Source organism: Abramis brama, assembly GCF_963993115.1.
Source record: "Abramis brama genome assembly, chromosome: 3".
Taxonomy (NCBI): domain Eukaryota; kingdom Metazoa; phylum Chordata; class Actinopteri; order Cypriniformes; family Leuciscidae; genus Abramis; species Abramis brama.
The window spans coordinates 20471741-20494663 of NC_139965.1; the positions used below are offsets into that span (position 1 = coordinate 20471741).

Here is a 22923-nt window from a genome sequence, read left to right on the forward strand (position 1 = left end):
TGCAAATGTGGATGTATCTAATTAATGATGTACTAATTTGAATACCTTCCCAGAACAGAAATCTCAACATTGGATAGGACAGTTTCAAAATTTGTGTTTAATTTTGTTGAAATATTAAGTCAGAATTTCTTTTTACATTTAGACAATAAATTCAGAAAAATACATGTTTGCCATATTTTTAAGAATAAAATGTTACATAAATTAAGGAAAGGATAAGGATATATGAACATGTTTCCCATGTTTAAAATCTTCAGAATATAAAATGTGTGTTTTGGATGTTTTCTTTCCACTAGTGAGAAAGAAGACATGTTATGGAAACAATATACCCCAAAATGTCTAAATTGGCCATCAAATGAAAAAAACATTTGAAGGGATAACACACACACACACACACACACAAAATCATTTACATGTTTTTCCAAGCCTGTACTTTATTTCTTTAGTGGAACACAAAAGATGATATTTTGAAAACTGTCGCAAAAGTGTTTTTTTTGCCCATGCAATGAAAGTCAGTGTGGTCTAGTGTTGTTTTCGACCCCCTTAACTTTATTTGTATGGACACTTATGAGACAATTTTCAAAAGATCTTTTTGTGTGTGTGTGTTTTGCAGAAAGAAAGGTTTGAAACGACATGAGGGTGAGTAAATGATGTTTTTGAGTGAACTTTCTCTTTAATATAGTGTGACACACATTGGATCACATTACAGACCTCAGATCACACAGAAAATGTCGTGTTTTACACACATTGACCTTATCTTCAAGATAGATGGGGGCTACAAAGAGCCGAACCTGAAAACTCCATAACCTTAAACACACATCCCAATTCTCCAGAGCAAACATGTTGAACATATTGTACTCATTTTAATTTAATTTATTTCATCTTTTATACAGTTTCCTTTCTCCGCTGGCTACTTTATGGCTCGTTTGATCACATGAATACAAAGGATTGCTGGCCATCCCTGTTGAAGTCGCGGCGCTTCAGTGCTTCGCTAAGCTTGAGTGATACGAATAGAAAATATATGAGTACATTAAGTCTACGAGGCCTGTTTAATGTAAGGAATTCCTTCACATGTGTCTGGCTCTTATTGTAGAGAATAAATCGATGCGTCATAGCTTGGGGAGAAGGGTGGGTGGGGGATGTTGGGAGATTTTCCAGAGCCCCTATGATACATTTGACTCTATATGTGTCAACTCTGTTGCAATCACTTCTTCCCTTCTCGCTCTTCCCCACTCCCCACTCCCCTTTCCTGCTATCCTTTTTCCTCATGCACGTTTTTTTGCCGTCTCTCATTTTTGGCAGCGATGGTTCAGGCATTGGAACAAACGCTTCTCCAGATGCGTCTAACGGGGCTGGACTGGAAGCCATTGTGTCTTCACTGACACTGCAGCTGTGAAGTCAGCCCCCCTTGTGTATGAGAATATGTGTGTGTGTGTGTGCGGGAGAGAGAAAGTGAAAGAAAGAGCGTGTCTGGGAGGGGAGACTGATTGAGCGAGACATAGGGTCAAAGAATGAGTATGTGTGAGTTTGTGTGTGTCCCTGATTTTTCAAGCTGTGGTCGCCAAGAGTGGGAGTGAGTGGGATGCAGGTTTGTTCGCTAAAGCGCATTCCTGCCATGTTAGGTATCACTGCTTTGGGAGTATTAATGGGATGCAGTAAAATAGCCCTGCTTTTTACACACCCCGCAAAGCCCTGCGCACCCCTTTACAGCAATCAGCTCCATCATAAAACTGCTCCAACACTACAGCATTCACTGTTTATCATTATTCAGACACGCTTTATTATTGGTACTGACATATTGTTGAAAAATAATATCTTTGGTCAAGAATGTGTCAGTGTGTTTTGGATGGTGGTAACTTCTAAAACTGATTTGCAGTCAGATTTCCGCTTACCTAATAATGGCTTGGACTGGGAGAGCAGATCTCATATCGGTTTAAACAGACAGCGTGCATACAGCTGTTTTGTCTTTAAGGGCTGATGAAATTGATTATAACTGCATACACTTTATGGCTCTGTCTTCTTGTATTCATGTTTGGGATGTGAAAGACTGTGTGGATGAAGATTAATTTCTGCTGTTTTCTGTTTTCATATCAGGAGGTGTTGGACGGATCAGTGACCTGTTCTGCAAGAGCGAAGCTGGTCCAAGATCAGTTTAAATGTGAATTGTCGATCAGGAGCTGCAGATGCTCCAGGAGAGAATCGGAGCTCTTATAGCGTCCTCTGCTGGTCGCTCGCTGCATGTCACAAAACTCTTTGAGAGAAGCCATTAAATCGCCCACTGTCCAGCCATTCAGACGGGCGCTCTGAGAGAGTCTGCAAAGCTAAGGGAACATGTTAGTCAAATAAAAAGCAATGCAATTATTTTATAATGAAAATGATAGACTTTAGTGTGAGCATTTGTAATTAAACTGAAAGGCTCTTTCAAAGCAAGTATTATAGTTCAATGATACCATCAAATAATTATAATGCTTCCTTATACTTTTGCAAAGATTAAATTCATATCCCTATAAACTCAAAGCTATTGTATTAGATGGCGACTATAGGATTGTTGTAAAATGCAGTGAGTTGTAAATTTTTTTTAAATAATAAAACTTTTCAGAAAGAAAAATCAATTAAATTCAGGTTGAATTGTGATAACATTCCCCATTTACTTATGGAACCACAATGCAATGCTTTATTACATTTATTCAATCATTTTGTTATAGGTTAAAATGTCTCTTTTTTATTAACTTTCTGAATTAAAATGATTGATTAGGGGTTGGTATAAAATAATATTTCCAGACTAAGTATAAATGCATGTGCAAAACTAAAACTGATGTCCATAAACTAAAAGTTACTAGACTGGGATTGTTGTAAAATGGTGTGAGTAGTAAAACTGTCAGTTTAACCACGTATAAATAATCATAATAAAAAAAGGATTTATAAGACAAAACCTTTTCAGGAAGAAAAATCAATTTTGGGTTGAAATTCAATTTGCGGTTAGGGTTTCCCCATTTACTTCTACTGAAACGACAATCCAAACCATTTTTAATTGCTAACCCATGTTTCATGTATTTATTAAAAAATTTGTTTAAGGATAAAATATTACCTTCTTAACTTTTTTCATTAAAATTAAAATTGATTGGAAGTTGTAAGTAGCCTAAAAGTTTGATTCCAGTATAAATGCATGTGCAAAATTGAAACTGATGTCCATGTCTTAGGCAACCTTCCTCACCTTACATCGAAAATAAAGAGTTAAAGCCTACTCACATCAAATATGATAGCAATAATGATTGCTTTAAAGTTTTAATAATGGTTCTAATTCCCTATGAAAATAGGGACGTCTGTTATAGTTGTGGTGTGGTCTTCCCTATTCTCATGGAATTGTAACAGAACTTTATAGTTATTGTCCTTGGTGTGAACGGGGCCTTTAGACATTAAAGCAAAAAGTATCACAACCATCCAATAGGCAAATTCAGCCAGTGAAAACTGTAATATTCTGTACCTGTTGCTGAAGGCTTGTGTCTGGTAAATCAAACTGAAGTGCTGAAGTCCCGTTCTGAGAGGCCGCAGCCCAGAGTAGAGCACATTGCAGTTCTTGGACATGACGACTTTCTTCAGCATGTATTTTAATCACCCATGGTTTATTGTCTTTCTGTGAGCCAAATTCTGCTCCCTCAGATTGCTTACAGTTAAACAGGAATCTGGAAGCTTCACATACAGAACGCTGAAGCACGTCTTCTGCAAAGTCGTTGGAAAATGTGTGTACCGATGATGTCGCATTGGCGTCAACTGTAATGGGGTTCAGTTCTGATTTATCGTTACAGCATATTTTGGTTTTGAGGGAGTTGATTGAGTCTTTACACAGTGTGTTTGAATATCTTTCTTCTTCCCATGGCTGTGGTTCTGCTGCTTGGCCCGAAAGTTGTGGCTGGGTTCCATGTTCAAACACGCCCTGTCTTAGCTTAGCAAAAGCATGAACCAAAGCATCAATGATTAGCTCATTAGCTAAAATTTTCACATCGTCAGTTGCAGAGAACGCCATGCTAGATCTTTTGTCTGGAGCCATTGAGTATGATGTTGTTTCTTCCTTCAAAACCTTCTTTTCCCCTCTCGCCATCACCTCTGCTAGAGACGTTGTGACAATTTCACTCGCTAGTCGATCAGAAATAGCCAACATGCGTTTCGCACAACCCTCATCCTTTACTTTGATCTCGTTTGTGGTGAGAGAATGAAGGATATCTGCAGATATTTGAGCTGCATAGTCAGTCAGCCTGGGAATGTCATTTTGGAGTCCGCCATCATCAGCTTCTCTGTCTTTGACTTCTTCTAGACCTCCGTTTCGACAACACTCCAGGGAAAGCGAGCGCATCAGCCTCACCATGAAGTCAGCGGACGTGTCAGTCATTTGGTTCTCTAATAAGGGTTGCATGTGGTCTTTGGGGGTCGGAGGAGGGGGTGAAGGAAGAAACTCTTTAGCAAGTCCTCCCTTTAGCTTCCTTGTGAAACTGGCTCGACTCCTCATCATCTCTGGAAGTAAAGGGGTGCTTGGTGGAGCATCAGGGTAGTCGAGAGACCCCAGACTGCCCATGCTCTTGAAGGAACTGGCATATACTGTGGTCAGTGTGTCATATTCCTCCATCTTGTCTGTTTCTATTTCAAATGCGTTTTTATCACAGTTGTAGCCTGAGGAGCACAGGACCGATGCATTTTCATTAATCCCCTCCATAACCCCTTTATCATTTATATTTTTGGATGAATCAGAGTGATGTTGCCTCTCCATCTCATCTAATGCTTTGCAACAGACTTTTAAAGTTAACTCTTCAGCTAGCATCTCAACTTCATCCTGTCTCACCTTGACAGATTCACTTGGGCCTCTGATCCTCACAGATGAATCTATAATAGCTTTGGCTGTCATATGCGCAAAGATTTGAATGGGCTCTATGTTCTGTTCTAATGTTCCATCCAGTAAACGGCTGTATGTTTCCATTGTGTGTTGGATTGATGACGGGTTGTATGCAGGTTGTGGGTATGAATCACCATTGATTACTATCTGCATAGAGTCCTGAAAAAGGTCATAACAGAAAAATGAAGACTTGACTTTCTTCGGATATTGTTGCACTTTATACAGTGAACATACTTTTTAACAGCTACTTTTTCTGTATGATGATTGTTAAAAATTTGCAAACCAAATTTATAAGAGAATGAAAAGTCTCATTTACTTACAGACTTTTAATATACTTATATTATACTGAATAGGATACTAAAATTTCTGTACTTACATCAGAGTGACCAGATTCTGAGGCGGTGGCTAGATCACACAGTTTAAATGAGCTGCAAAGCCACTCTTCATTAATCATCTGAAAAAATGATGGAACAAGATACAATGTTAACATATTGGTTATCAGAATCTTTTAATTGATCTGTATGGTTGATATCAATCACGTTTGCTTATAATTACAATACATACCTATTTTAGCATTTAAATGACCTTTGTTGTCATCTAATGCTCACTTAAAGTTAATTTAATAACACTGTTAAATGTAATCTTTAGAAAATTATTTCATCATAATGAATATCAAATTTTCATACTGTACATTAGTTAGAATTTTGTGATGCCTACTTTTAGATTTAAAATATTTAAATCACTAAATGATTTATTTTTAATGTATCTTGACAAAATATAATTTTATTTATCTCTTATCGGCCATAACAATTATTGCCTTATCACTATTAGCCAGAATTTTTATATAACTGCATCCTTAAAATATAATTTCTGAGGCATGATAAAGTTTACTTGTACTTCAGCACAACAGGCTGATAGAAGTACATTGATATTCTAGTGCAGGGTTGCCTAATAATGCATATAACAACCTGCATAATTTTGTTCCAACTCTTTTCTATCACACCTGCAAATGATTTTCAAGTAAACTTGAAGGCCGTGATTCTTTGGAGGTAGATCTCCGAGAGCATAATTAAGCAATCATCTTGGGGTAGGCTACATAATATTCTTCAGTTACTGCTGAGGACAAAAGAAGCCATGAAATGCAATGTGTGGTGGTTTGATTGGCATCTGCCTCACCCCATAAACACCTTATTTTATCCACTGATTCTGGCTATCAGTTCATGTTTTAGCTTGTAAAGTGTTTGCAGTACATCCAGAGTGCTGAACATTTGATAATGGTGAAGTCAGGAATGAAAACAAGCAAAGGAAAATACAATTAAAATCAAAACAAAGAGACATGACCAACTAAATTAATCCAAGTACTAAAGAAAAACAGGTCTCAAATGAGCAGAAAAAGAAAACCACAAGTGATCACCAGATGAGTTGCTGTTACAGGAACTAAGTCACGTGGCTGACAGGAAAAGATGATGCGTGTTGATAGGTGCTGAAAAAAAACTTGTTTCCATTTCCATTTTCCTGCAGACTTTGATTTAATAATTAAGGCAGTGATACTGGGCAAGACATGATTCTAGATCATGGGGCAACCTTTGCCCAACGCAATGTATTAAGAGAAATGAAGAAGAAGCTTGTGAGGAACGTTGTTTAAAGCTTTGATAAACATCAGCTCAGCCTAACACTTTGTGTCAGAGCCCACATATTTATTTAATTTGGCAATAAATGCTACAACACACACTTAACCTGTTAGCTGCAGTCAGTTCAAGTTAGATTATGAGTACATTTAAATTGAATTGGAAATAAAAGGTCTCCTGGGCAGTGCCGTGGAGGACGTAACCTTGAAAGGTCTTTGGTTTTCTAGTCTACTTTATGTAACGACGTCATGCTTTGGTGTTTTTAATGGAGATGTGAAATACTCAAAGGAGATTATCTGATATACCACAGATGATGGAGATTTTCTAAGGAGTAATGGTCTAAGGAAATGCAATGCTATTTGGCATCAGATGCCCCATTAAACAAGTGAAAGTTTTAGAGGGTGGGATGCACAGTTAAATTGAATTTCATGGTATTGCTAAAAAGATATTGAGAAGTAAATGCACATGTAAAAACACTTGGTTGTAGAACAAAGCTGGAGAGAGATTGCACTTTAGATACAGAAATGGCTGCTTATACATATAATGAAATACATGTTACAAGCAATCAGACGTAACCTACATAAGGTCAAATGTCACGTAACATGATATTGTGATTTTCATCCCCAAGCTTTATACTTCTAAGATACAATTGAATTCATCTTGCATGTTATAATTTTATGTTGCTGAAGGAAAATGAGAGAGCACAGCAGGAGGACCAACTTTTAAAGTAGTAAAACAAAAAAGGAAATTTCAGGCAAAACAAATGGGGAAAATTAGTTCTGCAAAAAAAGACCTTAATAATAAGATAGGCTAAGTGATTATAATTAACACAAATACATCAAATCATCTCTTCAAATATTGGGGAAAATATATGTTTTCTTTACCTTGTTGAAGGAAATCAGTCAAACAAGTTCGGCTTGATAGACTTCAGAATGTGATGGGGCCACAGGCAGTTTGCACTTTGCTTATTTCCTGTGTGAAAGACATTTATTGTGTCTGTCTGTGTGTGTGTGGGTGGCTGGGTGTGGCTTCATTGTAAAGTCAATAATATCAGTAACATTCAAAATAAGCGAAGCTAATTACATAACATTGTTGAAATATTTTATATAATAAATAGAACCTCTGTTGGTATCATTCCCAAGCACATTCTCTCCTACGTCTACTTACTCAAAAGTTTTCGCTTTTCTCGCTTCCTATTGGTTGCTACGGTGTTTTTGAAAATTCTATCGTCCCGCCCCTTAACAACGGCATCCTAGCTCGACGCTCATTGGCCTAGAGCGAAGTGCATTCGGCCAATCGCATCACTGCGTATAGTTTTGGACGCATGCAGACAGTAGTTCGGTGTGTGTCTGTTTCAGCCTGGATAGCTTCCCATTGTACTTGAATGTGAATGTTTGCACATATTCTCTTTCAAAATATTTCCCTGCTTTAATTGAGGTTGTTCAGCGTATCGTGAAAAGGTAAGATTTACAATTTCTCGCAAAACTATACGAAACATTCGCCCGCATGTTGTTGTTCTTTAACGACCGACTTGATGCTTCCTGCGATCAAAACAGTTTCTTTACGGATCTTTGTTTGAATGTTTAGTAACCTTGTGGAGTACAACGAGAAGAGTGTGTGTGTGTCTGATGGAAGTGTGCACTATGCACGTTCATAGTGACCTTAAGTTGTTCATGCATTCTTTGTTTACCTCACGTTTGAAACAGGATATAACTGAAGGATCAGAACGACTGAATAAGATGCCGTTTTCCAGAGGAAAGAAGCCCACCACCAGTAAAATCCCCAAACTTCACCCCAAAGGACTGGAGAACCAGGTATACAGTGAGATCAGACCTGAAACTGAATTAGATCTTTGCTGGTTTGATTGTTGTTGATCTGATCCATCTTGTGTTGATGTTTTTAAGCAGGATGGCCCCCAGACCAAGCGCTCATCTTCTTCTCCCCAAGGGGCCCCAAAGAAAAGAACTGCTTTTGTGGACATTACCAATGTAAGGGTGCCAAATCAAATTTGTGTTAATATATATTTTTGTATACATGCACCACAGCTTTATTGCTTTCATATGTTACCTGACTAGGCTGTCTCTCAGTGTTTTTTGGCCCCTCGGTTTGATTCTGATGATGTCAAACCAGTAAGTGTTGAGCATCTGGCTTGTAACCCCACTAACACCAGCAGTTTAAATGAATGATGCAAATCAGCATGCCTGATAGACGTAACCTCATTGAAATCTCATTCATGCCCGAGCAGTAAGTTACAGTGCACACAAAAGCAGGAGATCTCAACTTTTAATAGCTCAGATGGGCACTCCTTTGGTGGGTCTGGGTTTCCATGTGAGGTGCTCTCGTATGCAAATTGTAATGATGGCTCTATTCACTATTGGTTAACACCTTGTATTCATTCTCTCTGTGTCTCAGATCCAACCAAGTTGATTGATTTGGTGACTCATGCTTATTTTAACAAATTAAACCCAAAGTACAGTTTTTGGTTGATATTTAGGCTGAATTTTGACTCGTGTTGAGAAATGTGCTAACTCTTAAAATGCACTTTTATTAAAGGCACACAAGATTGAGCTAAGCAATCCCATCAAAAAGAAAGATCCCGTTAAGAAGCTGCAGAAGAAGATCTCAGTACTTTCTAAGAATGATGCCAATTTAAAGTAAGTCATATTTTACTAGGCTACCTCTTTGTATTTGAACCTACCATGCATTGAGATGTTTTGAGAGTACTTTGAGATGATTATCCCAGAATTTGCAGATTTCTTATCTTTCCTTCTGTCAGATCTGTGGTTAGTTCAGAGGAAAAGTTGGAGGAACTGAAGAATGTGGAGTCATTTGAGAAACGGGAAGAGCCCTCTTCTAATCCATCAATTCCTCCACACCTCCTGCCTCCAGAGGTAAGCCCTGGGGCCGTTTGCACCAGCTGTGCGTAATTTACAACTTAGCAAAGTTTTGACGTAAATGGGCACTAAGTTACAACTTATGCACTGCTAAATATTTTTGTGTTGCACCATTCAAATTAGTTGAAGCGTAACTCTACGTATAAACAAAATATTTACGTAAGCCTCAGATCAGGGGTAACGGTAGGAATAAAATATCAGACAGACTGCACTGCATCAATAAGCTCTTCTTTTACCTGACAGACTTTAATTCTTTTGACATATATGATGATGCTGACATTTACACTCACTTACATTTTAAAAGAGAGAATATTATGTGAGTAAATTACTTTGTTAGCGGCTCATCAACACGAACTCGTCCTACAGCGCGCCGCTGAGTGCATCTGACCCATCGCTCTGTGTTTTGCATGTCAAATAAAATCATAATCAATAAATGTAATTTATAATTTTTTTTATATCAGTATTTATTTATTGATGAATATTAATTAAGTTTAAAATACAGTTTCTGAATGTTATTTACATAAAATACATATTTTATTCATGATCAAGTAATATCGTATTCAATGGAAATGTATTTTTACCATTAATAACGTGAGGCAAAAGATGTTTGAATGAAGGATAAACTGAAATTCACGGCATTTCAACAGCTTCTGCTCACGTACTTGAAGGCTGCTATTGGATCATTGAGAGTAAACATCATATTATGCGACTACGCATTACTCTACGTAGAGTTTACGACCTACTAGCTACATTCTGCCTTAAGAACAAATGGTGCAACAGAATAAAGTACAGAGTTACAAACTAGCCAGTAGTTACTAAGACTCTAGTGTGGATATACTATTGTTGGTAATACTAATATTGGACTTTACGTTCCATTTAAGAAAGAACTTATGAACGGTTAGTGCAACCCTACCCTGGGTTGGTGTATTGGTGCGATGACAGAATTATCATGAATGTAAATATCCAGTTGTTCCAAAGTGTTTGGGAGGGTTTTACATAAGAGAGCTGTTAACTGCCAAAAAGACATACCGGTATTGCTCCCTGCATAAAATATGGATGCAGAAGAAACATTTGAAATCGAATCTAATTAAGGATCACACTTTAAATCCTTCCTGCTGGGACATATTGTTACATTCCTTAATATTTTAAGGGTTAACAAACATTTGGCAGGTTTTTTCCTTGTTTACAGATTTAAAAACACTCAAATCTTTGTATCTGTTGTCTTTCAGATTCCTCCAGAGTTTGACATTGATTCCGAGCAACTCAGTGACTGCACGCATACAGCAGAGTATGCCAAAGATATTTTTGACTACCTTAAGAGCAGAGAGGTTGGTTTAGTAGCGTTTATTAATGATCTTGCAAGTAGAGGAACAGAAAATGGCAAGCTAAAACGTTTTATTTCTTTTATTTGCAGGAAATGTTTGTCTTGCATGACTACATGGCTGATCAACCAACTCTGAACACCAATATGAGAGCAATTCTGGTGGACTGGCTGGTTGAGGTCCAGGTTAGTGTTGATGTTTATTGGCTTCCGGGCATCGTTTCAAATGTGATTAGTCTGGTAGAATGTTGTTGGCTTTTGGTGGTTTAAGCACTGATGTTACTTTATTCTTGCTCTTTATTCTGTAGGAGAATTTTGAGCTGAATCATGAGACTCTGTACCTGGCTGTGAAAGTGACGGATCATTATCTGGCCGTGAGCCCGGTCAGACGGGAGTCTTTACAGCTCATTGGTTCCACTGCCATGCTCATTGCTTCTAAATTTGAGGTAAGACATATGCTCTCTCTCATGATAGCTGAAAGTCATTCCTTTAGACTCACTTTTCTGGGCTTAGTCGTAATTGCTCAAGGACTTAGTCATTCTCCCATTATCTCACACACGCGTACACGACCTCAGAAATGTAGTTACAGGGTATATATATATATTTCATTAGAAAGGTCAATGATTCAGTCTTATCTTATAAAAATTAAAGGAATAGTTCACACAAAAATGAAAATTCTGTCATTAATTACTCACCCTCATGTCATTCCAAACTCGTAAGACTTTCGTTCATCTTTTTGATGAAATCTGAGAGCTTTCTGTCTCTTCATTGACAGTCTACTCTACGCAACTACCACTTTGACGCTCCAGAAAGTTCATAAAGAACTTAAAAAAAAAAAAAATTCCATGTCCTTTGGACAAGTAGATTGGTTATTCACTTGTTTGAGAAAAAATAGGATTTTTGTGGTGTTAATATTAGGTGGCAGCAAGTGACCGTCTTAATGAGTGAGTCATTGAGTCATTCATTAAAATGATTAGTTCAAATGGCTGATTCGTTCAAAAATGAGGCAGTAGTAGTTTATGAATGGGACATTGAATCTTTGAGTCAACCGATTTGTTCAAAATGCTGAATCATTCAGTAATGAAACGTGACTGAGTGTTGCGTCTGACATTAATATGAACTACTTGTTATTGAACTGTTGTATGAAATCAGTGTCACATTTTCAATCGTGATGATATTCAGGAAAATAACACTCTTGGTTGTGTGATGTTGCTTAACTGTGTCGAAATGTTGCCGAGCGATGTTGCTTGGGCACTTTCCCATCGAGAATGGGCAACAAATTTCTATCTGGATTCTTTAGATCGGTCGTGGGCCCTGTGTCTCACACCTGGTTGGCCATTGACGGCAACATTGCTCAAAAAGTTGCCCCGTGTTTCATCACCTTAACACGTTGAACTGTCCAGATGCAGTTTTAGAAATAATTTTAATTATTTTTTTATAAAATTTTGTGTAATATGCCTTTTACCAGTTTGACTGAATAATAATAAAGCGATATTAAAAATCATGATAGATATTTTTCTCTATTTCCTTTGTCTCTCGAAACAATGAAAGTCAAGATGAGTGCGTTGCAGTACCTGCACTGTGTGCTGTATTTTTGCATACTGTGCACAATATTCATACTGCATACTGCAAAAAATAGTGATTTGTCAGTTGGTACCCATCATGTCTGTGGTGTGTCCTTACAGGAGCGGGCTCCACCTTGCGTGGATGATTTCCTATATATTTGTGACGATGCTTACAAGCGCTCCCAGCTCATCACCATGGAGATCAGCATCCTGCAGGCGCTGAACTTTGACATCAATATTCCGGTTCCATACCGCTTCCTCCGTCGTTATGCCAAGGTGAGAGACAACACATACATTATTTCCTCTGTGAAAAGACAAGTAGAACTCCTTTGGAGTCACCTGACACACACTAGGATTAACATTGTGTGTGTGTGTGTGTTTGTCAAAGTCAGAGAGACAGATCATGCAGGGAAGCATTCATTGGATGTTTTTTGTGTCTGTCAGGTGTGGCCTGTTTTCCCCCCCCGTTTCTCGGAAGAATTTGTGTGTGTGACCGGCTGTCGCTGGTTGTGTTACTGCTTGTTGTTGTCAGATCCATTCACATTTTCAACAGCTGCATTAATTGAGCTTTAGTCAAAGCTCCATGATTTAACAATGTCTTTATTTATTTTTATTTGTCAGCAGAATGGCTGGTTTTACTAATTGCTCTTTTTACAAAGTAATAAGCTTATTTACGGCACATTAACAAATAAAACCATTATATTAAATTCTTTTTCTGAAGAAAAGCATGCATGCATGCACACAACAGATCACTTACAGTATGCCAATAGACTTGCTAGACAAACTACATCTTTGCTTGAATGTGGTTTCTGATACATTAGTGAAATGCTTTCAAAAATAGGGATGGTTTACTTTCTCACCCTCATGTTGTTCCCCAAACTGAAACTTTGGGGTCAGAAATATAGATAATAGTAAGAAATGTTTCTTCAGCACCAAATCAGCATATTCTAATATGCTGATTTGGTGCTCAAAAAAACATTTCTTAATGATTTCTGAATGATCATGTGACACTGAAGTAATGCTACTGAAAATTCAACTGTGCATCACGTAAATTGTATTATATATTCAGAAATACATTAGAAAACAGTTATTTTAAATTCTAATATTTCACAATATCAATGGTTTCCGGTATTTTTGATCAAACGAATGCAGCCTTGGTAAACATAAGAGAGTTTAAAAAAATCTTACCGTAATATATGTTAAAAGAAAGTTTTCAGAATCTTTGAGGAATTTAAAGACGTTTTATAGTGACAATAACTATTACCATAAATGACAACATTTAGTTATTTTTCTGTTAATTAATTATTCTTTTTTTTTTCACCCATTTTTGGAGCTTTACAGCAATAGTCTCTATGAGCTGCTTTAGGGATAAGAGCCATGTGAAGATTCTTCAAAAATTGTTCTGTGCACCACAGAAACAAATAAACGCACACAGGTTTAGAAAAACATGAGGATAAGGAAATAATAACAAAAAGTTTCGATTTTTACTATTCCTTTAAAGAATAGAGCATTCAAGAATCAAGGAAGTAAATGTTTACATTGAAATACTTTTCTTTTATGGCTCACCGGAGCACGTCCGTTTGTAATTGTGTGCTGAATTTGCCAAGAATGTAACCTTCAGAATCTTTGTTGGATGAGCTGTGTGTAATCTTTCTGCAGGGCCCGCAGGTACTGGCACTGCTATGGATTCAGCGTGTGTGTGTGTGTGCCTGCGTGTGTGTGTGTGTACGCGTTTTGTAAGCGGATAAAAACTTTACTTCTCTCTGCAGTTTGCCATTGTATGGATACTTATTCTGGCTTGTGTGTGATGATTTACCGTCTCTCGTCTCCCGGCAGTGTGTGAATGCAGGTATGGACACATTGACTCTGGCACGCTTTATTTGTGAGCTGAGTTTGTTGGAGATGGAGTTTGTGCCAGTAAGAGCGTCTTTGCTCGCCTCTGCCTGTCTGCTCATCGCTCTTGTTACTAAGGATCTGGGAGGATGGGTACGTGTTTACCTTTATGCTTTTATAATGTATGCACATTTGCGCAAGCACAGAGCTCATTAATTATACCATTTATTTTCACAAAATGCCACCGTTCCTTGGTGATACACCCATACATGCACTTTCACAGTGAGTTCAGTGTCCTTGTGTGCTCTGATTTGGAAATTTTGTGCTCTTCTGATAGCACTAAATGAGCTTAAGCTGAGACAGCTCTGTGATAGGCTAGTGACTGCTCATTATGGATGCTAATTTCTGTTCTCTCACACACACATTCACACTCAAACTAAGTCGTTGGTTGATGACAGGTATTTTGGTTAATGAGAGTGAAGCTGGACTGTGTTTACCAACATTTGACTAATTGCTTTATGTCCTGAGTGGCTCTACAGAGAAGTCAGAGATGAAGAAGTTTAATTACCTTGAAACACACACACACAAACGTTCATACATTAATTTACATTCTCACCGGATGTCGTTTCCGTCTTATCTTCAAATTATTGACAGCTTAAGGGCATTTATTTCTCACATCATGAAATATTTGGCAAGCGTCTTAGTCACACATCCCTTATGTAAAGCTCATTAGACACCTCTGAGATTCACAGATATCTGGCTATACTTCACAATAACACTTACACAGATTTTGACTGATGCTCCACTTCTGTTTCCAGACACAGTGTTTGCAGTTCCACTCTGGATACAGTGTGGGGGATCTGGCACCCGTGGTCAGAAAACTCCACCACATGCTCAGCAGCCCACCGGACAGCAAACTCGCCGTTGTCAGGAGCAAGTATGCGCACAAGTAAGTCAGCAAGTAAATTGTGTATTTTTAATCAGAAGAGCATGTTCTTTGTGTCTACTTTTTGTACATAGTTTTTTTAATATTTATTTACCACAAAATACAACACTAATAACATTGTTTATCTCAGCCATTGAAATAGTTCAGTTTCAGTTCAAGTTTGTGCAGTTCTTCTGGATTTAATCTTCCTCAGTTTTTTCTGTTTCTTCATGTAATCCCAGACGGACTTAATGATGGTGAGATCAGGTCATACCGGCTGTTGTCAGACTCTTTGTGCATACAAAAATCTCACTGTATTATTACAATTAATGGCAAAATTAATGTTTGGAACTGTAACTGAAACTGTATGTTTCTTGCTGTGTGGGTTTATGGTCTAAACATTCTGGTTTGTTTTTAAAGTTTTAGCCTACTGCACGTTTCACTGTTTTTCTATATAAATCACGTGCTTTTAAAGTTGGTCGGCCTCGCAAAAAACTATAGTTGAGAAGTTTAGTCAAAATTCATGTTTAGAAAATTTTGACTCCATTTTCTTATCGGAGTCTGAGCATGACTGTGTTGTTTTGATGCTCTTGCCAAACCTGATTGGCATTTTGACATTATCAAAATGTCTTTTTTTTTTTTTATGTTACTCCTGCCTAGAGCAGATGTTGATTTCTTGAAAGCATTTGACTAATGAAGCCGTTTGTTTATATTAAAATACTCCAGATTGTGGCATTTGATTATGTCTTGATTTATTTATTTTTTGTATTACAGGGTTTTCTTTGAAGTTGCGTTGATCCCCACAGCGAGTCTGGAGAAGTTGGAGGGGTTTTTGAAGTAAGCTGAAGGGGAATTTATGTAATGTTTTAAACATTGTAAATAATTATATTTAATGTTATATTTTAATCTTTTGAAATAAAGTCTTTGTGTGTAAATTTACACGTATATACATGTTTTCCATTGTATGTTCAGCTGTTCTTTTTCACAAACCATGTTATTCTTTTTGTAAATGTAAAAATCAGTTAACCAAAATACAAACCAGTGACCCCCATCAATGTTTCAAAAGCTGATAAAGTACAAACCATCCTGTCAGTTCAATATATTAGGTCATTAGGTTTTTGTTGTTGAATGTTACTAAAATAGCATTTTAATGCCTTGTACATAGATATTTTTCTTTTCTGTACTGTTGTATAGTTTGCCGTGTGTATATTTTCTTGATCACTTTAATGACAGTGTTTTATTAAACACTATGGATGATTAAAAAAGTACTTTTGCATATTTGCCTGATTCTTGCATTTACTTCAGTTCACATTTAATGCCTTTTTAAAATGCATCTAACATACAATGCCGCGCCGTAGTTTTACCAGTAGGAGGCAGCGTGCTTCCAGATCCTTTATCACATCGATAACATGTGTCTGCATCTAACTGCATCTTTTCAACCACAGTCCATCGATAACATGTGTCTGCATCTAACTGTCTGCATCTTTTCAACCACAGTCAATCATTGCACCTATATAAACTAAATAAATGACCTCCATCACACTTCAGCCCCACTGATTATTGAATGTAGGAAACCACTCCTGTTTATCTGAAGAGATTGTCTGGCGGTCCGGATGTCCAAACAGTCTCTGACGTCTATTGGTTGTTTTTGGATGCAGCTTGAGTCACAGCTGTGAGCCGGTCCAATCCATCACGGCCAACAGCGAACAACAAACCTCACAGAGCTGTTTCTGGTGTTTGCTGTTTTTGCGGCGATTCTCTTATGTAGTTTAGATGTGGATTGAAAGGGGAAAAGACAGCCTTTGATTAGCATAGGCTCCTCGACCTGCTCATTGGGACGGCAGAATACTGATTGCTTGTCCTCCGGGTTTTAAAGGCAGATATTTCTAATCCTTGTTATTACATTTCTCACATTGATGTTTGCACGTATCGTCCCAGACGGCACATGCACGTTGCTGTCGGTGGGCAGCACCCTTTGATCACTGACTGACTAGATCCTGGGCTTTGTATTGTCTTCTGAGTCCTTCACATGTAGGCCTATGCTGTGAATCCGTAAGTCTGACTGCAGAATTGACATGCGAATCTTGATTTCTCATTAGTAGTGGCACTGAATTTGTGTACTGCTAAAGGATGCCATTTATAAACAGCATGCTAAACATTTGTGGATAAATGTCTGTGGTGACTCCATTAATTGGGATATGGAGGGCCAACACATCAATATCTGGTGGAGTAAAATGGTGGAGACATCTGTTGAATAATACATCATCTTTATGCAATATTCTGTGGGTGAATGCCAGTTTATAAATGTCCTAAAACCCATTTCAGTTAGATTAAGCAACAAAGATCAAATCTGTATTCTCCTTTAGGACTGCAGTTAATTGCAGACATTTCTCTGATATCTTCTTAATGTGTTTCGTGAGAATAAAAGAGCAAGAGGCTGCTTGTTAAAACAGTGCAATATCAAATAATTGTATTTTGGTAGCGTCAAATTATACATAACCTCCCGCTTTTTAGCTCGTTTTAACCAATTAGTCTTGTTTGGCACATTACTTTTCACCTCATATTCCTTTTGAATACGACATCCTGTTTATCTGTGCTAAAACAAGAGTTGCGATGTTTGAATATAATTTTCGAACAATTTTCCTGTCATTTTCTCTGGGACTCCCGACCGAGGCAATTGGGTTGCATCCATGATCATTCCCGCCCAAAATAAATCCATGAGTGTGGAGCCAGATATGCTATTTGAGTCGCAAACACTTTATGGAGCAAATTGCCTCAGCCAGCTAACTACAATTGAAAATTCATTACGATCAAGTTATGAAAGGCTACGCTCGGCTGCGAACTGCAGCTCTGATGGGACACATAAACATGGCAGTTACATAATAGCAGGAAACAGCTGTGTTACTTAGAGGTGAAAAGATCAAACTAGGAGCATGATGACACTGACTTGCTGTCCCGCTTACTAATGGCTGTATTATACATGCATAAATCTGTCTAATGGACGTGTACAATACATGGAAAAGGTCAACGATGTGTAGCCTCCCCCAACATCATCTGCTCTGCACATCTGTCTCCATGACAATCATTTCCAGAGTTAGCGCTGAGTGCTCAGACTGTAGAAGATGCTACAATATACATCTGTCCCAGCCAGGACTTAGTTTCGCCAATGCCTCGTCTCAACTCTTTTTCTTTCATCACTGAGAGAAAATTGAATTTGGTCCTAGTAAATTTTATGTTATCAAAATGTTGCCCCTTTAAACTTTTTTTTAAAAATGTTTTTGATGGCCTATTATCTGGTTGTAAACTCAAAAACAATTGTTTCAGCTGAGGCCCTCTGTGCATCTCTGAATAAATTGTAAAAAGAATGCTTTTATAAGGACAATTAAATGTTGTTGGTAATCTATGTGTTTACAGTACTGTATAGTGCTGTTTTAAATTAAATATGGTGTTTTATTTGCAGCCATCATGGTGATTAGTTCCTTCTAAATAACCCAAACCTGCTTCATATTCTTATATGCCTACTGAACAAATGTGCAAAATATAAAGCACATAGTATAGGCATAATAACAAGATTGTTAAACAAATTATATTATCTGAAATGAACTAGGTAAATCAATTAGGGAAGTAAATTGAGTAGTGAATTAAATTAGTAGTAAATTCAAAAAGAGTCACAAAATAACAGCAGTTATATAAAATAAAGCTGCGAGCAGCAATTATCAGGGTTCAAGCGCTTTAAGGTCTTTAAGTCAATGCGTAAAAAGGTATTATGTTTTATTTAGCAAGCATGTAATCACTTAGTTCATAAATGGAAAATACCATTTATAGCCAATATGTTTTATTTAGCAAGCATGTAATCACTTAGTTCATAAATGGAAAATACCATTTATAGCCAATACAGGGTGTTTACCAAGGAAATATATGGTTTTAAAAGCTTTTTCACCTTTACAACAGTTAAAGCCTACGTTATTTACCTACGTACCAACAATATGTCACCTGTTCTACGCGCAAAAAAGCTTGCCTCGACCATATGGAAACATCCAGGACGCCTTTTATTCTAAGGCCCTGCCCGGTCTAGGGAACTTGGACCATAATATGATTAAACTGATGCCTACCTATGTGTCCCGACTATGGCGTGAGAAAGCAAAAAAGGTGAAGATTAAATGCTGGACTGCTGCTGTGACTGAGGCACTTGCCTGGAGTGCACAGACTGGAATGTAGTGACCGACGGGACTGATAACGTCAATGACGCAGCGTTCGCTATCTCGGGGTACGTACAATTCTGTGAGGACATAATCATAGTCCCAAAAGACCATTAAGATGTTCCCTAATAACAAGCCCTGGGTCACTCCAGAGTTAAAGCAACTCCTTAATGAGAAAAAAGCATCTGTTTAAATCAGGAGGAAGAAGAGAAGAGAAAAAGACAGTGCAGAAAAAGATTTAAAGCAAGATCAATGACTGTAAAGCAGCATACAAACATAAGTTAGAAAACTTTTTCAAAAATGATGTTAGGAGAGCTTGGCAGGGAGTCTATCACAGGATACAAGCCCAAGAAGCACCCAGAAAATGATCTTAATATGGAAAATCAATTAAATAATTTTTATTGTAGATCTGACACATGTGATTTTAAAGTAAAACAGAATGAGGCCATAGCAGTAAGAAACATGAAGGGTATGGATATTGACATCTCTACAGAGGAGGTCAAATCTTATTTTAGATGTGTAAATCCCCGTAAAGCTTGTGGAACTGATGGTATCAGCTGCAGGACACTAAAGGTGTGTTCTGATCAGTTGGCACAGCCCTTCCATAGGTTGTTCCAGCTGTCACTAGATACAGGTGTCGTTCCCAGTCTTTGGAAACAATCCCTAATAGTGCCTGTGCCTAAAAACAATAGGCCTAAGGAACTCAATAATCTGCGCCCTGTTGCCCTTACCTCGGCAGTTATGAAATTTTTCAAAAAAATCATTTTAAAACAACTTCTCCATGAGGTTTCACCTCTTTTAGACCCGAATAAATGTGCCTATCGTGCAGAGAGAGCTGTTGAGGATGTGCTGCTATCCTTGATTAACAGCACTCATGAGCACCTTGAGCATGCTGAGAGCCTGGTCAAGATTGTGTTTAATGACTTCAGCAGCGCTTTCAATACAAACCCCACCTGCTGGTGAGAAAATTGGTGCATTTGGGAGTAAATTCCCAATTGATTTTATGGATCTATGATTTCTTGACGGACCGTAGTCAGCAAATCAGATTTAACTCATGTATATCATCCTCAAAAATTATAAATACAAGGGCACCACAAGGGTGCGTTCTGTCGCCCATCTTATTCACATTATACATCAATAACTGTCAAGCTTCCTCTTCAGCCCACACTTATTTTAAATATGCTGACGACACAGGAATGGTCGGTTTTTTAAAGTCTGGCATTTCTTCTGTGAGTGGATTTCAGAGGGAATTACAGGGTTTTCCTCAGTGGTGTTCTGATCATTTTCTTGAAATCAATGTGAAGAAAACAAAGAAGATGATCATAGATTTGAGCAAAAACAGAATAATAGTTCCCCCCTCTAAGATCAATGGTGAATTAGTGGAGAGGGTCTCAACCTATAAATACTTGGGAGTTGAAATTGATTCTAAACTAACTTTTAATGAATGTGCACTGAACAAAACTAAGAAAATGCACCAGCGGATGTTGGAAAGTATATAATTTTAGATTAGACAGACACATTCTTGTAATATTTTATAAAAGTCTCCTCCAGAGTGTTCTGTCCTTTGGCCTTATCTGTGTGTTTGGCAATAAATCATTTGTACCTACAGCGATTTTTCCTAAATGACCCAGCTATAGCTATACAAAGGCCAAAGTTCAATTTCTTTTTGATAATTATAAACCTAAAGAGTCCCGTGAATTGTGCCGCAGTGGTTTTATCGAGGTTGAGCCAAAAACCTTGTTCGTGAAAGTTGGTTAATATATAATCACTTTCATTTTAAGTTGTTTATTATATTGCACTCTAAAGTGCGCGCAGACAGATTTTTCATTTAGCCAATTAAGAGGGTAATCGAGGACTTTCTCCCTGTGAATCAATGCGTGCAGTCCACATACGAGAAGTCAGAAGCTGAGAGTGCGATGAATGGAGACGTCGCAATGTCTCTCATTTGTCAACAACGGCCTTAAACAGCCAAAAAGTTCTAAAAGCAAAAAGAAGACAGAGGAAAATAATGGCCCAATTGCACTTAGTGTGTAAGTAGACATAGTTAGGCCTGTCCTCCATGGTGTGAACCAAAAAATTAAAATTCTCTCACATTAAAATTCTCTTACTCACCCTCATGCTGCCCCAGATGTCTTTTTATTTTTCAGATTAACTATAATTATAATAATGACAGTTGGACAGAAGCGTTGGTTTATATTTGTTTTACACACATTTCGCTTCAGAAGACATCAGGGTAGAGTATCCCTTTAAATCTGGTGGAAGTTCTAGAGCGGCTAATGTAAAACCCTTTTCTTTCTTTCTTTCTTTCTTTCTTTCTTTCTTTCTTTCTTTCTTTCTTTCTTTCTTTCTTTCTTTCTTTCTTTCTTTCTTTCTTTCTTTCTTTCTCAGCAGAAATGTATTGTACAATCAGTCATACACATCCACCTGCTGAATATGGTGATCAGTGGGGATGTGCTGAGGATGTGGAATTCAGATTCAGAATTTTGTTGTAACATGCATAACTGTCAGATCCTCCCCCAGTCTCGCTGGCTCTCTGATTTTCTGAGTTTCCTTTTGAGAAGGGGTTTGTCACGAACGCTGACCTTGATGATTAAGGAGAGATTGAGTGGAATAGTTGAGTGTTTTTGCTCTGCTCCAGGCTTTGGAGATTATGGTTGAGATGAGAGCTGAGATTAACCTCTTCATTCATTTGTGACATAAGCTCTAGCTCAATGAACACAGGACATACACAGTTCATCTGAAACAAAACAAAGGTTTAGGAACAAAATTAGAAAGCTCCTCTATCTTTTTTTTTTATAGATTATATCTATTTCTTTGCATTAAATTGGACGAATAGACTTTCAGAAGCAAAACACATCACGTTCGTTACGCATTCAGAAGCTTCATAACGGCTGAGTTGGGTCTAATCTCAGGGTGATGTTTGCTTGCTGCAGGTGTCATGCTGGCATTCGTATGAAACTGATTACTTGGCAGACTCTGAGTGGTGCATTCAGGTTGACTGTTAATCAGTACACACTCTTGCTCACTGTCTTTCGGGAGATGGGTAGCAAGCTGAAAAATAAACAAAACAACGACATTATTTTTTGAAAAAGTGTTGTGCTGGAACGTACGACTATTAGAGTTTCAGTTTCACAATCACTTCTTGCTGCTCTGCATATATGTGCTCTGGAAAAGAGATGAAGGGCAATTGTCTATTAGATGAGTATACTTGAGTTTGTTTTGATGAAAATTGGCGGCACCAATTGAAGTGCATAATATATTGTTATTTAAACACATACTTATTTCACTAGACAAATTCTGTGCATAATTTCGGGATGCTATTTATTTTCCTAAAACACCATGTAACCTTCTGAGACTCCGTCCCTTTGGAGATAAGGGATAATTATTTTCTGTTCTGTCATCGCTGTCTCATCACTTTCGTTCTGTCTTTCTCCCACCCCCTCTCTTGGGAATGGGAGGACAAAATGACAAATAAACAAAGTTATAATTACTGTGGTGGTGCATGGAGTTCGATGCAACTAATAAGGCAGACTCGCTCACAAACAAGTCAGTAGTACACATTATTTTTACAATCTCTTCTTGCTGATTTCATGACAGACTTAACATTCTGACCCGCCTCTATGTCTTTCTGACAAAGAAGCAATTTTCTTCTTTTTTTTCCCCCCAATCCTTCCAT

At 37.7% G+C, this 22923-nt stretch overlaps 2 protein-coding genes across 3 annotated transcripts; one reads left to right on the forward strand and one right to left on the reverse strand.

Annotated features, from left to right (window-relative positions):
* Positions 1–77: 77 nt before the first annotated feature.
* LOC311079690 (uncharacterized protein) lies at positions 78–7535 on the reverse strand. Its single transcript, XM_084109328.1, has 4 exons — positions 7395–7535; positions 5259–5336; positions 3482–5041; positions 78–2318 (listed from the first exon to the last, which is right to left on the reverse strand). The coding sequence occupies exons 2-4, from the start codon at positions 5334–5336 to the stop codon at positions 2145–2147; spliced, it is 1812 nt and encodes a 603-aa protein (XP_083965454.1). The 5' UTR covers positions 7395–7535; the 3' UTR covers positions 78–2144.
* A 269-nt stretch (positions 7536–7804) lies between these two features.
* On the forward strand, positions 7805–16324 carry ccnb3 (cyclin B3). Of its 2 annotated transcripts, none has more exons than XM_084109330.1 (12): positions 7805–7970; positions 8217–8324; positions 8418–8498; positions 9064–9164; positions 9287–9401; positions 10634–10732; positions 10819–10911; positions 11034–11171; positions 12411–12566; positions 14127–14276; positions 14942–15072; positions 15823–16324. In XM_084109330.1, the coding sequence occupies exons 2-12, from the start codon at positions 8250–8252 to the stop codon at positions 15887–15889; spliced, it is 1206 nt and encodes a 401-aa protein (XP_083965456.1). In that variant the 5' UTR covers positions 7805–7970; positions 8217–8249; the 3' UTR covers positions 15890–16324. The 2 variants fall into 2 exon arrangements, with proteins under 2 accessions (XP_083965456.1, XP_083965455.1); XM_084109329.1 differs by having other exon boundaries at positions 7829–7970; positions 8415–8498.
* The last annotated feature ends 6599 nt before the right edge of the window (positions 16325–22923 follow it).

What these genes read in the sequence shown, in the direction of transcription:
- LOC311079690 (XM_084109328.1), bottom strand. Translation starts at nt 5,336, where the DNA reads ATGATTAATGAAGAGTGGCTTTGCAGCTCATTTAAACTGTGTGATCTA. An exon ending in CAGAATCTGGTCACTCTGAT is followed by an intron (nt 5,042 to 5,258) that starts GTAAGTACAGAA and finishes GACCTTTTTCAG; the next exon opens with GACTCTATGCAGATAGTAAT. An exon ending in ACACAAGCCTTCAGCAACAG is followed by an intron (nt 2,319 to 3,481) that starts GTACAGAATATT and finishes ATGTTCCCTTAG; the next exon opens with CTTTGCAGACTCTCTCAGAG.
- ccnb3 (XM_084109329.1), top strand. Translation starts at nt 8,250, where the DNA reads ATGCCGTTTTCCAGAGGAAAGAAGCCCACCACCAGTAAAATCCCCAAA. An exon ending in CACACCTCCTGCCTCCAGAG is followed by an intron (nt 9,402 to 10,633) that starts GTAAGCCCTGGG and finishes GTTGTCTTTCAG; the next exon opens with ATTCCTCCAGAGTTTGACAT. An exon ending in AGGAGCAAGTATGCGCACAA is followed by an intron (nt 15,073 to 15,822) that starts GTAAGTCAGCAA and finishes TTTGTATTACAG; the next exon opens with GGTTTTCTTTGAAGTTGCGT.